Source organism: Chlamydotis macqueenii, chromosome 2 (genome assembly GCF_036417535.1).
Source record: "Chlamydotis macqueenii isolate bChlMac1 chromosome 2, bChlMac1.mat, whole genome shotgun sequence".
NCBI lineage: Eukaryota > Metazoa > Chordata > Aves > Otidiformes > Otididae > Chlamydotis > Chlamydotis macqueenii.
Window position 1 is genome coordinate 45,213,769 of NC_141557.1, and position 15,454 is coordinate 45,229,222.

A 15,454-nucleotide genomic window follows, 5' to 3' on the forward strand; every position below is an offset into this window, starting at 1 on the left:
AAAGGATTAATATAAAACAATAAGAAGCTTAAGAATGGGAAATCTCAGCCTCACTGCCAAAGGATTAACCTGCTTTGTACTGATCTTATTTTAACAGATGGTAAAAATAATGCTGCAGCTTGACCAATCTATTTCCATGGAAAAAGGTTTTAAATGAGTTTGAGCTTGTGAGATTAAAGTTTATAAACGCTAGCGAGACATACATAGTGAGACAAAACATAAGAATCATCCAGTTCTTGCTAGAAGACTGGCTCTTTCAAGCACAACTGAACAATTCCCTCCACTATACAAATGTGTTTAGTTTGCCCACTTAAGAATGTTTTCAGTAAGACAGACATGTAAAATAAGCCCTGCTACAAGTACTAGAAAGGCCAGAAGCATCTCTTGGGCTGTAAGGAGAAGCAAATGCTTTTAACAAGATCAGCTCTTGCAAAAGCTGATGATGATTCGGTCAGGTCTCAACAGATGCTTTCCACAGAAAGACACCTTTGATTCTAACGGAACTGGTTGGCAGAGTTCATTGAACAAGAGCAGAGATGAACAATGCAACCCTTACTAGCCATTCCAATAGAAAAAAAAAACACACAAATTCCACTCTTTGTTGAAAAGAGCTTTAAAAGCTACTCTCTAATTAACTGTTGCATGAGCAGCTACCTGAATGCAACCCTGGTTCTAAAGAGGTCCCCTATCTGTAAAAGCAACAGGCCAAATTCTACGTGTTCTAGGATGCATCTTCACTGAATTATTCCAAGGAATATTTTTACACTGAGATGTCTAACTCGATGTAAAGAATAAATAAAAATATGACGTTATTAGCTGTACCCTAAAGTTGCAGTTCACCCTATTCATTCAACCTGGGCATTACCTTTACTTCTTGTGTCTCAACCTGCGTCTCAGATCTGCTGTCTGTCATGAAATAATTAAAAAAAGAAAGAAGAAAAAAAAAAAGGGATTTTTTTTTTCAGCTACAAAAGCCAAGCCCCTTCTTAAGGTGAGTAGAATCTGACCTATAATGACCAAGAATAATACTCTGACAAAATTTCAACATCTAAATCTTTTTTTTGTAAACATTCCATACCTGATACTTTGAAATATGTTGAAGTGTTAAGCTGTATCTCATGAGCTTGCTTAGGTATTTTACTGAGCCAAGTTCATAGAACAATTAACCTTGATTATTTTCACTTAGTGGAAGCTGTAAACCATTAAATAATTTCACAAATGTAGGAAATAATTATGTTATCAGATAAACAGAAGCACAACATCTGTTCCCTCTAAGCATTAACTGCTGTCACTGCAAAATAAACAGAATAATAAAGAAAATGCTGTGCCAAAATAAGCATCAGCAGGACTACATAGACCTTTTTGTGCACTTCCAACACGTACAGCTCAGTTTATTGCTTCAGTGTAGGCTGCTGAAGGTGGTCAAACAGGGCTCAACGACTATTTCAGAAGACTGAGTGAGGGATCTAGTTTTAAAGCAAACAGTGCCTTTCCTCTCCACAAAAACCTTTGCAATTCTTTATTTATTTCTAAGATAATCTTCTTGACAATTAAGGTACACTAACCTGGATAGTAAACTTTTTTGCCGTCAGTCTTGTATACAACCATTGTAATGAATTCCCGATTGTGTGCAAAGTCATCCTATTAAAAAGAAAAATCAAGTGGAGTTGTACGCTTCTGTGGAATGTAACTAATGCTTAAGCAGAATCAAGTACACATTCTATCACCCCCTTCAATCACCACACGGTGTGATCTGATATTTGTGTTTAATAAGATACCTGATCCAATTCTTAAAAATAAAAACCACACTTGAAAAACAAACTGCCAGTAATTTAACTTATAACAGTTCAGAGCTACTTCATTACCTTTATGGCAGAGAATATAATCACCTCCCTCAATTTTTACTCTATTTCAACTATTGTGTATACAATTATGGATACCTGCTGAATTTAAAATTTATAAATATACGTAGGTGTACATACTCGAATATGATCATGTAAGCAGTAATACAGCAATAACACAGAAAGCTATATATATAGCTTTACAGAAGATATTACAGAACTCATAGAAAATACAAGAAAAAGAACCCGGTACCTTATCGGTGATGTGCCTGCTAAGCAGGACCCAGACGGCAGCTCCACCTTGTGGACACTGGACCTCCAGCTTGTACTGAGGATTGTTAGCTAGGCTGTAGGCATCCTTCACGGGACCTTGCTTCGCATCCCAAGTACTAAAAGTAATACAGACTCGTTATGAGAGGAGTAAGATACTAATTCGTGCTTTGAAAACTAACTCCAAATCCTATGTATGTGCAGAGCTACCCATGATCAGTAAGAGAGTGACTGAAGGCTAGTTTTCTGCAGGAATCTATGACAGTGGTTACATAATGCCTTAGTATTAAAAACATTACCTTACGATTTTATTTTATAAACGACTTTACCACAATAGAAGTGTGATAACAAAAAATGGTAGATACAAACAGATGGGTTGTTTGGTACGGTGACTGCAACCACACAAACATCTGAGCCATCCAGGGAGCCCAGGCTAGCCAATTATTATAATGATTGCACATACCAGATTTATTATTAATGGAAAAACATCTATGCTTTAACTTTAAGACTCCATACAAAAGCATGCCAATTTTTTTTCTCCAGTTTTTTATTCAGATAATTTTTCTTTTAAAGTTTCATCTGTATTATGTTTGGAAGGGTGCTTGCATGAGATGGGGAAAAACAAAAAAAAAAAAAAAAAAAATCTTTGAGGTGCCCTATTGCAAAATTTGCCTCATGAACTGTCTGGGCAAGAAAAATGAGATATGGAAAACCAAAACATGCTGATGACTGAATGCAAAGCCTGGCACACTGGGAACAGAAGTGGATAAAACTACCGTAAGTCTCACTGATCCTCCCACACTTAATACAGAACAGCACGCACGGAAGGCTGCCTTGTCAACAAGCTTCAAATTATCACCATCATTACTCCAGTTCTTATGGCAACTGCCACTGTGCTAGGCATTTCCCTACACAGGGGTACGACAATCACTAATAATACAAGGAAAGACTAGCAGATGAGCTTTGAGATTAACATACACATTACCTCATCTTGCTACATCACCACAGCGTATTTTAGAATTAACTTGAACACAAAGATGGAAGGAGCCTTTACAGATAAGCTCAGCAGTTGTACTTTGGATGAAGGAGGCTGTGCAGAGCTAACATGCACAGAAACAGTGTGGAAGCAGTGTCAAAGAGCAGTATAGTGCAGTGGAAAAACAGAGAAACTCTTGCTTTCAGAAACTGAGAGGCACAGATCCTCAAACTGGGTAACAAAAAGACTAAATATCATGGATATGAGGTATCAGACAGGTATCATGTTCAGAAAAAGAAAATAAGCAGGCAAGGAAGATTACTTATGATAACTATGATTGCTGAAAAACAGAATTAGTTAAACTACTTTGACCTCAGTGATCACAACACCTTATAAAGACAAGATGTACTGCACAAATTACTTTCAACTGCCTAGGAAAATGAATTCCAAATAAAAGCTAGGTCACTCAAGCACTGTCTGGTCACAGCTTAAAGACAGATCAAATAAAAATCTGATTTTTATTCTCAAAGAGAGATGTGAGACTGAGGTCAGAATCTGGTTACAAAACCTTAGGCCCACAGCAACATCACAAAGGCCACTGGAATTTCAACAATGTTACAGAAGCAGTCAAAATCAAAGCCTGGGCTGAGAATTTTTAAGTGTAAAGTCAGGCTCAAGAGAGTGTAGTCGGAGTCCAACCTCTTCAGCTGTAACTAGGAAGAATGGAAGGAAGTAAACACCACATCAGAATATTTAGTCAGATATCGACACAAAAGTTTTCTCTCTTGGACCAACCTGTGAATACACGTAGATTCTTTAAAGAGACTGGGGTTCCAACTCAAATAAATAACATCATAGTACTGGCACAGGTCCTCCCAGGCAATCCAGAAAATGCCTAAAAAAAAAAAAAAAAAAAAAAGAAAAAGAAAAAAGAAAAAAGAAATGCTGTTATTGTTTCCTTACCAGACAGCTCTATTTCACTTGTTTTTCAAAACTCTCTTTCCAGGCAAATGATATAGCTTATATAAAGCAACATTTCTGTAAAACTTAGTAGTAACATCTGCATTGCCCAAAATGTCTAAATGTAAACTTAACCCCCAAAACAAACAAGTTCTACTAAGAAAAATAAATTAGTCTGTGCTTATCTCAGGGACCTTCTGAAGCTGTCAAGATGCTTTTCATTCTCAAGCACTAAGCAAAAGGCATGAGAGAATCTGTTGTACTGAAAGGGACATCATTAATTAATCAACAACCTACTTCAGTAGTCATCCAGCATGATCAAGTATTCAACCAACACGTAAGTACATTTGGATGTGTTTCTAAGGTACTTCATCCAACATTGACATGACTTGCTTAGCACCCCTGAATCTGCTTCATCTTTACAACATTCTCATGCATTTATTCCAGTCCTCTATAGCTCCTTTAATTGCAGCTCCAGTCAACAACAATGCCTGCAAGCTGACAGATTCCTGATTAAACTCTCAAAAAGATAACAGCCTTATAATTCAAGTATCTGACACAGGCAGTTGCAGATCTTGCAGTACTAAAAAAAAAAAATTGCAGTCAGTAGAGCACACACTTAGACAACAAGACCAGAATGTAAATCCAGTCAGAATAAACAACTCCCTTAAAATTATTAATGTAATTGTATATAAATTTTAACTACTAGATGTTACAGATATAAATTCCTTACTAAATGAATTGGTAAATAAATAATGAGCTAATATTTCATTAACTGTCACAAAGCCAGGGCTGCTATTCTTATATTTAAATCAAAAGCTTTCCTTACGCATTTGCATAAGGCCTATCATTAAATGCTGTAATTTATTTTGGATGCATACTGTCGTCAAAATAGAGTGGCACTGAACAAAAGGGCTCCCTCATAGAGATACACAGAGAGCACCTAGGATACTAAAAGAGAGCAGACATCTCTTTCCAAACGTAAAACACAGCTTCTGCAGAATTTCTAAACCTTCAGCAACCTGCATGTCCACCAGCAAACCCACACTGGCTTTCCAGATGCTACACTCTGCTGCTCCCTAGGGAAGATGGGACAGGGCAATCATTCCAAGTGTTTTCTTTGAACAGTGATGTAGTAGTGCTACTGTCTTAACGACTGATCTCAATCTACTCTTAGAGCTGGAAATAGAATGTATGTACAGATTTGTTTACAGATATATTAATGTAATACAAGTGAAAAAAAAAAACTCCACTTACCTCCAGTGCAAAACCTCAAATACAGGCAAAACTACTTTAAGTACCGATTACAGTAAGCATGTTGATACACATTTGCAAATGTTAGAAGAAGAAAACCCACAAAAGGCCTATTCACATATTAAAATGCAGCAATTACACAGGTTATTGTCAAAATGTCATCTTTGCACTGAACTCTGCCACGCCCAGATACTGAGACAGCAGCACTTAAGCAAAGAGGCAATTTCTTGTCAATGAATTTGAGATATATTAAACAGTTCACATTACTTAAACCCCAGACAAACCTGAAATGTCAGATTTAAACAAATACTTTCTAAATTTCTGGGCTATTTATTTTCTAGCATTTATTTTACTCTCCCTCTCCTTGTGCTTAAGCATTTCTTTCCAACTTCCTGCAGGGATACACCTGCAGGATATTATCTGAAAATATAGTGACTTTTTAAACTTTATTACCATTGTCTATTTTCTGAGCTGTTCTGGGATCAAAGTTCAAGTACTTTTGTAAATCTGGGGTCCAATTTCTAGTGTCATTTTCACTGTAACGTCCCTTCCAACGTAAGTGGCTCCAGGGATTTTTCAACTGGAGAAACCGAAGTCCCTAAAGAAATACAAAATAAAATTGCTGGATTCATCTTGTCAAGGTAATTTTAATATTTATATTAACATGGAACATGGACCAATAGCTCAAGAAAATATAGAATCATTAAGGTTTCTGGAATTTCCCGGTGGAGCGCAAGATAAAATAAACTATGTCAGCCATTAGAGCAAAAAATCAGTAGCTACCCATTGCAGACAGGTTTCAAACAGCCATCTGAAAACATCTTCAGTTTTACTTGATACCTTATATTCTCTTATATCCAAGACAGCATATGCATGGGTTGGAACTAAACCCCATTTTTCTCCTTCCTCTTCAGACATCACCCCTGTTGCTGTTGTGATAAGGACATCGCCCTTGTGAAATCTGTTCAAAAAGAGAGATGAAAATAGCTTAATAAAAATTTAGCAACTTGCACACTAGTATTTCATAGAATCATAGAATAATTTGGGTTGGAAGGGACCTCTAAAGGTTCTCTAGTCCAACCCCCCTTGCAAGGAGCAGGGACATCTCCAACCAGATCAGGTTGCTCAGAGCCCTGTCCAACCTGGCCTTGAATATTTCCAAGGAGAGGGCAGCAGATAAATGCCAAAGTTCTGGGGAACTGTGTGAGAACAGAGAACACTTTTCCTTCTACTTTTTGAACACTTAACTTGTATATTAGTTCCAAGCTGCTCTCCTCTGACTCCTTATTTTATTTTCTTCATCAACAAAATGGGCTACTATTTTTTTCCCCCTTTAAATGTAAAGAAGAAAAACCACCTACAACATTTTACTTTTCTGTTCTCTCAAAGCCACCAATACTACAATTGTTCTTCTTCTGGAAAGCACATGGAGGTTTTACAAAGCACAATTTGTTTACAAATCGTGAAGGATCTGTGGTGACTGCACTGCTTTTACAGTAGTAACGCAGCTACTACACAGCAAGTATTTTAATTACATAGGAAAGAACAAACTTCTACCTCTGATAAAGCATTCTGAAAGTACTATCTTTATTGAAAGCTTGATTGTCAGAGTGCATAGCTATTCTTTCAGGTATCCAACCAGTCAGTGCATGGAGATCAATATTCTGAAATGCAAGCATTCAAAAGAAATCAGAATAGATAATCCATCTAATAAGCATATGATGTCTATACACAAACTACGAAAGTGCCTTGAAAGAAATCAAGTATACACAAGTTACAATATAGCTCTACACATACAAGGCTCAAGATTAAGACTGTATTACAAAAACAAACTTATTTGGTTAGTTTAGGACAACATTTCCAAATAGCCTCAAAAAAAAAAAAAAAAAGAAGAAAAAAAGAAAAAGCTGGAAAGTGAATTGATGACAAACTGGAATTACAGAGCAATGGAAGCATAAAAGAGTGATCAATTGTACGCAATTCTATGATGTGTTCTATTTATTTCATTGATTCACAGACTTTTAAAGCACAGTCTCTGAAGCACTACTTGGAACTTTGCTGTTATATATGCATTTTAAATAATTTAAGTTTTACTTCTAAGGCTCAGGGTTTGGGTTTTTTGTTCTTTTTGGTAAAGCTGACATTGACATGTATTTCCATAAAAAGAGGCTTTAATCTCCCCTTTTAGTCTCCTTGAAATATTGCTTATTCCTTTTTCTTTTGCTTTGTACTCCTCAAAGCAAAAGCAGAGACTATAAATGCTTGAAGGGTCCATAACCAGCACTGGTGGGTAGGATTTGAGGAATTACAAGTACAACACAGCTAGTAAGTAAGTCTAACTATACAAGGAAGCTGTAACACAGTTGAGAGCAGAGAGGGTGGGAAGGGTGGAGATTAAATGTCACAAGTCAAGCTGTTTTTCCAGATAGCAAGTTAGAGGATGGCAATGGGAATAAAATACAGCTATTCTCACCAGCTTCTGTCCTCCAAAACAAAGCAGCCCAACACTGACATAAACATACATGAAAATGTATGCTACATTTACCCTTACACAAAGCCACATTTGTCTCCATAATTTCAAAAGGTGACAATTACCTAGTTTACCCTCCAAGAATGCAATTATCAAGACACCAACTAGAATGTTAACAGCATCATGAAATAAAAAAAATATACTGTTAAAATTTTAAAGAATTTTAATTTAAAATCAGAAATGCTTTCAAAGTAACGAATTAATATTGTGCAGGCTACCCATTTCAGTAAAGAGTCTCTCTTTAAAGGAATAATTTGCACGTCAGTCTAGCTGCAGCATGATGACTGTTTCTTTAGTAACCACATTATAGGAACCCATTACATATTTATTTAAATGAGTGGAACAATCTGATAAACAGACTTCCACAGATCAAAGTACTTGCTCCCTCTACAGACACATATGACATGACTAGCCTGTTCCTTTCCTATTTACTCCCCTAACTACTGAGGGAGAACTGTCCCATTTATTGAACAGCAGTTGGAAACAAAAATCAGCAGTATTGATACGGGCAAAAAATTTATGACTTTACTCAACACTTTCATCTAGACTCTATATAAACACATATACTTCCCAACTGTAAGTGCCAATCCTGCAGTTAGAGAACCAAGATTAACTCTGCCCATCAAGATGTCTTGTTCATTCTATTTTGATAGAATGAACCTCATCAAGTACAGCTAAGCATATTTGTGAAAGAAAGAAACAGAAAAAAAAATATTAAGAAAATATCAAACCAAATACTTGCCTCCCCAAGCAATTAATTTCTTTCCCTAGAAGGAAAGTTATTTGACCCAAGATTATTTAAGTGGAATTTTTGCCTCTTAGAAATAATCTAGTACTTACAGAATTTGATCCAGGAAAATCATATCCTCCCATGACCTTCATGTAAGCCTTTTCTATTAGTGATACCCATAATTCATTCTTATTGTTAGAATAAGAGCAGAGAAGTTCCCCACTATGATCAACAGGTAACTGGTCATCTATGATTACCTGTGTGGAATAAACAAATGAAAAGTCATCATAAAGATAATAAAGTATTTAAAAAATAAAACCAAACTCTCATTAACATATAGCTTCTCAAGAAATTCTGTTGGCAGCTTTTACTTGCATTGGTCCATTGGGTGACTTGTGATCACCTATCTTGCCTTCCCCTATGTAGAATGGGGATGATGACAGTATGCTCTTGTAAAGTGTCTAATACCTACTGAAAAACGTCACCACAGAAAAGTTCAGTGTAATTACCAGTGTTAGAAAAAGGAGAGAAAAGCCGAACAATATCCCTCACCTATTAGGAAACAGAGCATGGACTGCGCTTGGTAGCCAGCAGAAAAATAAACAGTTACTTATCTGTAAGGAAACGAACTATGTGCCACATCATTTTCACAGTCTCTGCTTCAGATTTAAATTTCTTCTCGAGAAACCAACAAAACCAACCCAAAGCAGCAGTTGTGAAAATATTAACATTCCTTCTTTAAATTAGGTACAATATATTTCGCATTATTACAGGTTGATACTGCAGTCCTTGTAGTGGTCTGAAACAGTTTCCCAGAACAGATGTTTCAGTTTCACGTTGACACTAGTCCACTACCAATACAGGCTACCAACACAGCACATTCTCTGGTCAAATCCTGTCTGTGCAGGAATGAATAATCCTTTTCATGGAAGAGCAAATGGCTATTCATCCTAATAAAAGGCAGCCATTAGGAGATATTTCTGAAGGAGTATTAAGAGCAAGGCAAGCGCATAAATGATACTTCCCTGAAACAGTCAGATTCCAGAATTTTGCAACTCAAAGACTTCCCGACCCAGAGGTTATATCTTAGCAATTAATAGCCTTAGAGGAATTTCCTCTAACTCCCCTGCCCGATGAATATGACGACTCAGCTTTTGAACTCCCATAAAGATCCATCAGGCACTACAATCTGCAATAATCAGTGCTATAGTTAATTATTATAAGAAGAAATACATTATTTCATGCCCTGATTTATTGCACTGAAAAAAAAACCCAAAAAACAGAGCTATCTGTGAGCTTATCAAGTTCTATCATATATCTTCAGGTATCTCCTTCCCTTAATGGAAGTCTGTGGTCATCTGAGTTATTCCTCTACAGTAATTCCACGTCTATACTCTTCCTGGACATCCCCCTCTGTACTTTTTAGTTCTATAACTTCTTTTCTAAGATGGAGTGGAAAATTGGATTACTTTCATGCCCTATTCATAAATACAAGATGCATAATTTTGTTCCTATATGGTCTCCAGAATTCTTTTAAGGAATATAAAAATTTTTTAATACATTTAATACGAGTAAGGCTATCATCATGAACATCTGTAGAAGAAATACCTACCTTCTTTTATATACTTCACAACCAAAATGAATCTCAAAAGGTTTAACAATTAAAAACCACTTTCCAACAAAATATATCTGAAGTTTTTGCTATGCAAGCATAGCTTCACAGTGAAGCAGACCATGCCTCTAAAATATATGACTTAAACAGAAACAGTATGAAGTCTCCCCAAAACCATTTACCTTTCTAGGTACACCATTGATATGAAGCTTCACCATGTATTTGCCACATGGATTATATTCTGGTTCTCCTTTCTTATTCTGAGGGTAAATTATACTGTTAAAAAAAAACAAAATGGAGGAAATAGTAACATAAATGACTTGGCTGTACATACACTGATAACAATAAAAGTGTAATTAACATAGTCTGTTTCTGGAATTTATACTGAACATAAATATGGAATTCTTAATGAAAGAGCAACTCAAATTTAGCAAACATGACAGTGATGTTTAAACAGTTTTATTTTTTAGGCCTGGCTCTTCTTGCAGTTCACAGCTTAATACAGTAACAGAAACAACATAAGCAACCTAATTGTTTCTCCAACAGAAGCAAGGCAAATAAATTTATCTTACTATTGAACAAACAGTATTTACATATCTGTAGTATAAATACAGTATTTGCCTGAATAACAAGTCAAACATTTGAAGAAGGAGAGTCCTAGGGAGATGAAGGTGAAACAAATGCTAGCTTTCCCTGTGTCCAACTGTCATATAACATATAAAGTCTGAAAAGATCTTAGAAAGCAACAGCTATTTACCTTGTTATCAATTTTTTGTTATATCTTCTTTCATATGCTGCACTGATAGCTAGTGATGCCACAAAAGAACAATCTGACACTATTGTCTATGAAGAAAAAGAGTGAGGACATTTAGTAATAACTTAGACACTGAAAGACAATCGGGGTGTATGGAGGGAAGGAAAATCCTCAGTTAGTAATTCCCTTCAAAAGGGAAAGGATTTGAACCAACAGAAGCAAAGTTACTTCTAAAAAAGGCAGGAAGCATGCTTGCTCAATATGAGGCCCCACAGAGCAAACCAGAGTTAGAATTATTAATGACAATCAGAGGCAAGTGCAGATACCTCAGCATTCACTCACACTTACTTCCTCCTCCCCAAAACACGCTGTGTAATATAAACCATCTCCAACGGCATAATCTATTGCTAATTTCAGAATAGCTTGGACCATCTGTAACTCAATGTTAAACAACACATTTCCCCTATTCTCAATTAGCCATTCTGCTTCCTGTCAAATAAAACTTTAAAAATCTTTCTCATTATTTTTTCCAGGAAGTAGATTAAGTGAACAATTTGCTGCAGATTATACTTTGCCTTTTTTTCACATTAACCTTACTACTATCTCCAGAAAACAGGATTTTCAGCTGGAATTCAAATTCTCATTTTCTACTTCCATGTAACACACCTGTTTGTTCTGCATAGAATCTGAAGCAATGCTAATTATTTCTTTATTTAATCTCACGAGAACCAAAGAAAGCACTCTTGCTTTTGAGAATTCCTTTTCGAACAAGAAGGTCTTGTATCCCCTGCAATAAACTGCTGGCTGCACACGTTTCTCTTTAAGAGCAATTTACCTGTTTTATGCTGAAACTTGATACAGTATAAATCATTGTAGGGTTATTTGTTATGTCATCCGGTCGCACCCACTTGGCAAACATTGCTTTCTGTTTGGGGGATAATGGTAACTTCCCACATTTATCACTAGATTTAAGAGAGAAAAAAAAAGTAGAAATAAACCAACAGCAGTTTAAAAAAAGCTTTTCATGGTATGTCCAGTCTTATACATGCCTGATTGATGGTGCAAAATATGTGGAGAACAATTACACAGCTTTTTATACAGAGGTGTAAAACAATTTCAAAGAATGCTACTGCTAAATTTGTGATTTTTATGGAAAAAAGCAAGAATACTTAAAACTTGAAATAACACCCAAGAGCTTCCTTAATGTAGGACTTCAACAGGAAAGGAAATTCCAAGAAGACTTCTACAGCAGCAGAAACTCAAATTCTTCACTTTATTTCAATATGATGAACTAATAATAAAAAGTTTCTTTAGTTCTGACAATAGAGGCTTGTCTGATTGACAAGCCTTTAGCAGAAAATCGAAAAAGAAAAAAAAACAAAACCAAAACTCCAACCAAACCCAGGTGTCTTTGTCTGTTATGGCTATGTAATCTTAACACATTATTATTGCTCATGAATGAAGGTCTAGCAATTACATATCCCTCTTCCTCAGAATAGTCCTTTGCAGAGGAAGTGGTATCATCTTCATTTTACAGGTAACCGAGTCAGAGGGAGCCAAACTCAGAATGCAGCAGAATCAGGAAGTGAACCTAAGTTACCAGCCCAGCCCAATACTCCAAAAAGCCAATTACAGTGTTATCCTTACAGGCCTGAAAACACAAACGCAAAAGCACTGCAGAGCAGGATCAGCTTACATTAAACAGTTTTAAGATCAGACTGGAACAAGGAAGTGGTAGCATTTACATATCTCTGCTTGAATTATGCTTAAAAACCTACTTAAACAACTTTAAACTGCGAAAAATATAGAAAAAACAAATATGGGAAAACTTTGGAAATAAAAGCCAAAGTTCAGTAATTGAATCACACTTACGAAAAAGGCATAGGGAAGGCAAAACGTTCCCTCAGATCAACACTCATGAAAGGTACATATTCAATGCCATTAATTTTTGAAGTCTTCCTGCAAGTCATAAAAAAAAAAAAAAAAAGTTACAAACCTATCATCTTTCAAAGACTAAGTTCCAAAAGGTAACAACAAAATTAGTTTTGAAAAACTAACAAGACACACACTGTTTCTGAAAACAAGACAACTACCTCTTGAAAATGAAAACACCACTGCATTTATTTGACTTGATGGCTCAGTCACTAATCCTGCAAGCACATACCTGTGGACAAGTCACCATGCCAGGATAAAAAAAACAAACAAACAAACAAACAAAAAAAACAAAACCAAACCAAACAAACAAAAAAACCTGTTAGCCGTAAACCTCTTCTTAGTTCTAGACGTCACATTTAAAACTACATTTCCCTAACAAATAGAATTTCTCAAGTCCCTTAAGCTTCTTATTAACAACTGGCAACACTTAGATTTCATCTAATTTTGGTACACTTTAGCAGTATTTTGGAATATTTTGTCAACAATAACAAAAATACTGCATATGTTTATAAGTACATTTTTGACTAAAGCACACAGAACACTTTCTAGAAAAAGTTAGAATCATATTTAAATATAAATGCAATTTAAGTTTCAAACAAGGAGTTAACTGAAAAAGGTATATGAAATATTTTTAAATCAAATGAAGATTAAAGATGTGAAACAACTTGACGTTCTCTTGGAAGACTTAAACAAAACAAACAAAGAAACCTCAAACAAAAGTCAACACAAAAGAAACCCAGAACCCACCCAAACTATTCACAAAACCGGAAACATTCACTGCACAGGCACTACAAGAGGAAAAACAGTGAAATTTTAATAAGGCAATTCTTAATGCTCTACACCTTTTCAAACACATGTACACTTCTATCTTCATGACCATATTCTCAGTCCATTTAACATGCCTAAAGTCACCAAGCTGACTGAATGTTTTTATGAGCAAATCCTGCAGCATTGAGCATCACCTTTGTCACAATCTTTTTTACTGCATGAGGAGGAAGGTGGAAACATCTATCAAACAATGTGTTTATTTTTGTTAAGATATATTTGGTAACTTTTGAAATCCATGAACTAGGCTAAAGGTTTTATGGATTATTTGTAGCTTATTCCATCTATAATAAAAAATCAGAGCAAAAGGAACTGGATGTAACAGAAGATACAGTCCTACAAAATATTATGCTTCCTCAATTTCCAGTGAAGTAGTAGTTGTATAATCTATAGAATCATCTGTGTACCTTGGCATCTCACAGACAGATCTGCAATTAACTCAGTCAGGTAGGTTATGCGTAATATACAAAAATAAAGCTACGAAAAATAATCCTGGCAGTCAGTTAAAAGAAATTGTCTTCTAAATACACTCTAGAAAGTATGCTCTGTGAATAAAAGCCACTAATTACATTACTGTAGAGGATACAAGAATTTATTAACGTGTGAGTAATGCCAACAATGGTGTTTGTAAGAGGTGGTTTTCCAACCTCTGTTGATACACCTCATGCTTCAGCTGTTGCAATCTACTGTGCAAGATGCACAAAGGATGTGAGCACAAATGGTAACTTTTTGGAAAAACTTGTCTTCAACTTACCTGAGTACTTCAATCTCCTCTGCAGTGTATCTCTGACCTTGAGATTCACTAGCTTGTACTGCTCTGATTGTCTGTGGTTTGTCATTTAAAGAAAAATCAGGTCCCAATGGAAAGAATGTTCTGACTGGCTGATTTGGTTTAGCTGCAGTTGACTTATCCTTCTGAGATGACTTTGACACAGATTCCTTCAGTGCCTCTGCTCTAAAGCAAATAAAAATGCATTTTAATTAAACAATGATAAAAATATAGTTATGGTTCAATTATTTATTTGTCTGGTTCACATTGAACAAACGCCCAAGCTGACCAGCACAAATTTTTCTAAGGAAAAAACAATTTCAGATGCCAGTACTTCTTTATTTTTTTGTTCTAGAGTCAGTTAAAATGTAGCATTTCCAATTCATATATAAGTTACTTTTGGCAGAACTTGTTAGATTTTTCTTGCCTTTTAATTATGTTAATAGGAGAATTTGTATAAGTGTTCATTATCTGGAACCTCATACCAAGGCCACTTGTCTAGCAACTACAATCGCAGTAAAAACCCACTAGTATTCTCACAACCTAGCATTTCAATTGCTTGAAGACTGTGTGTTCAGGAGCCATATTTTGTTGTTGTGGCATTAAGCTGCTGGATAGTCACACATATGCAAAATATGTTTTTTTTTTTTAAACACAGACTGAGAAGTGCTGAAAACCAGCTTACACTGAAACTTAGCCCAACATAGTCCATTATTCGTCATCACACAGCTGACTTAGAAAGAGTTCCATTGAATCTACTCTTGTGTAACTTGTTTCAGATATAGACTCCACTTCACTGGATTTACCCATACAATTAGATTGCTACTGTCAAGAGAAGTATTTCCCAGTTTCCAAGCTGTCTTCTTCATGAAGGGATGCCAACACTCTGACTTTGTGCTGTTCTGAATTCAGCATTTTTATAGAAGCCATAAATTGGAATATTCTATTACGATTTATATCTCAGAAGATGGAAGTAGTGCATTGGTACTAACAAATGC

At 35.7% G+C, this 15,454-nt stretch overlaps 1 protein-coding gene across 8 annotated transcripts in view; it reads right to left on the bottom strand.

Moving 5' to 3' along the window:
- Positions 1 to 15,454, bottom strand: part of CAPN7 (calpain 7) — a 32,067-nt gene that overhangs the window by 7,707 nt on the left and 8,906 nt on the right. For 7 of the 8 annotated variants that reach the window (XM_086742791.1, XM_086742786.1, XM_086742785.1 and 4 more), the window contains 12 exons: positions 14,442 to 14,642; positions 12,800 to 12,886; positions 11,763 to 11,889; positions 10,931 to 11,016; positions 10,356 to 10,449; positions 8,672 to 8,818; positions 6,859 to 6,965; positions 6,142 to 6,262; positions 5,755 to 5,899; positions 3,883 to 3,982; positions 2,095 to 2,230; positions 1,566 to 1,641 (listed from right to left, as the gene is read on the bottom strand). In XM_086742791.1, the coding sequence (XP_086598917.1) occupies positions 1,566 to 1,641; positions 2,095 to 2,230; positions 3,883 to 3,982; positions 5,755 to 5,899; positions 6,142 to 6,262; positions 6,859 to 6,965; positions 8,672 to 8,818; positions 10,356 to 10,449; positions 10,931 to 11,016; positions 11,763 to 11,889; positions 12,800 to 12,886; positions 14,442 to 14,642 (1,427 nt within the window). The remainder of the gene's footprint in view (positions 1 to 1,565; positions 1,642 to 2,094; positions 2,231 to 3,882; positions 3,983 to 5,754; positions 5,900 to 6,141; positions 6,263 to 6,858; positions 6,966 to 8,671; positions 8,819 to 10,355; positions 10,450 to 10,930; positions 11,017 to 11,762; positions 11,890 to 12,799; positions 12,887 to 14,441; positions 14,643 to 15,454) is intronic. The other variant, XM_086742792.1, reaches the window with a different exon arrangement.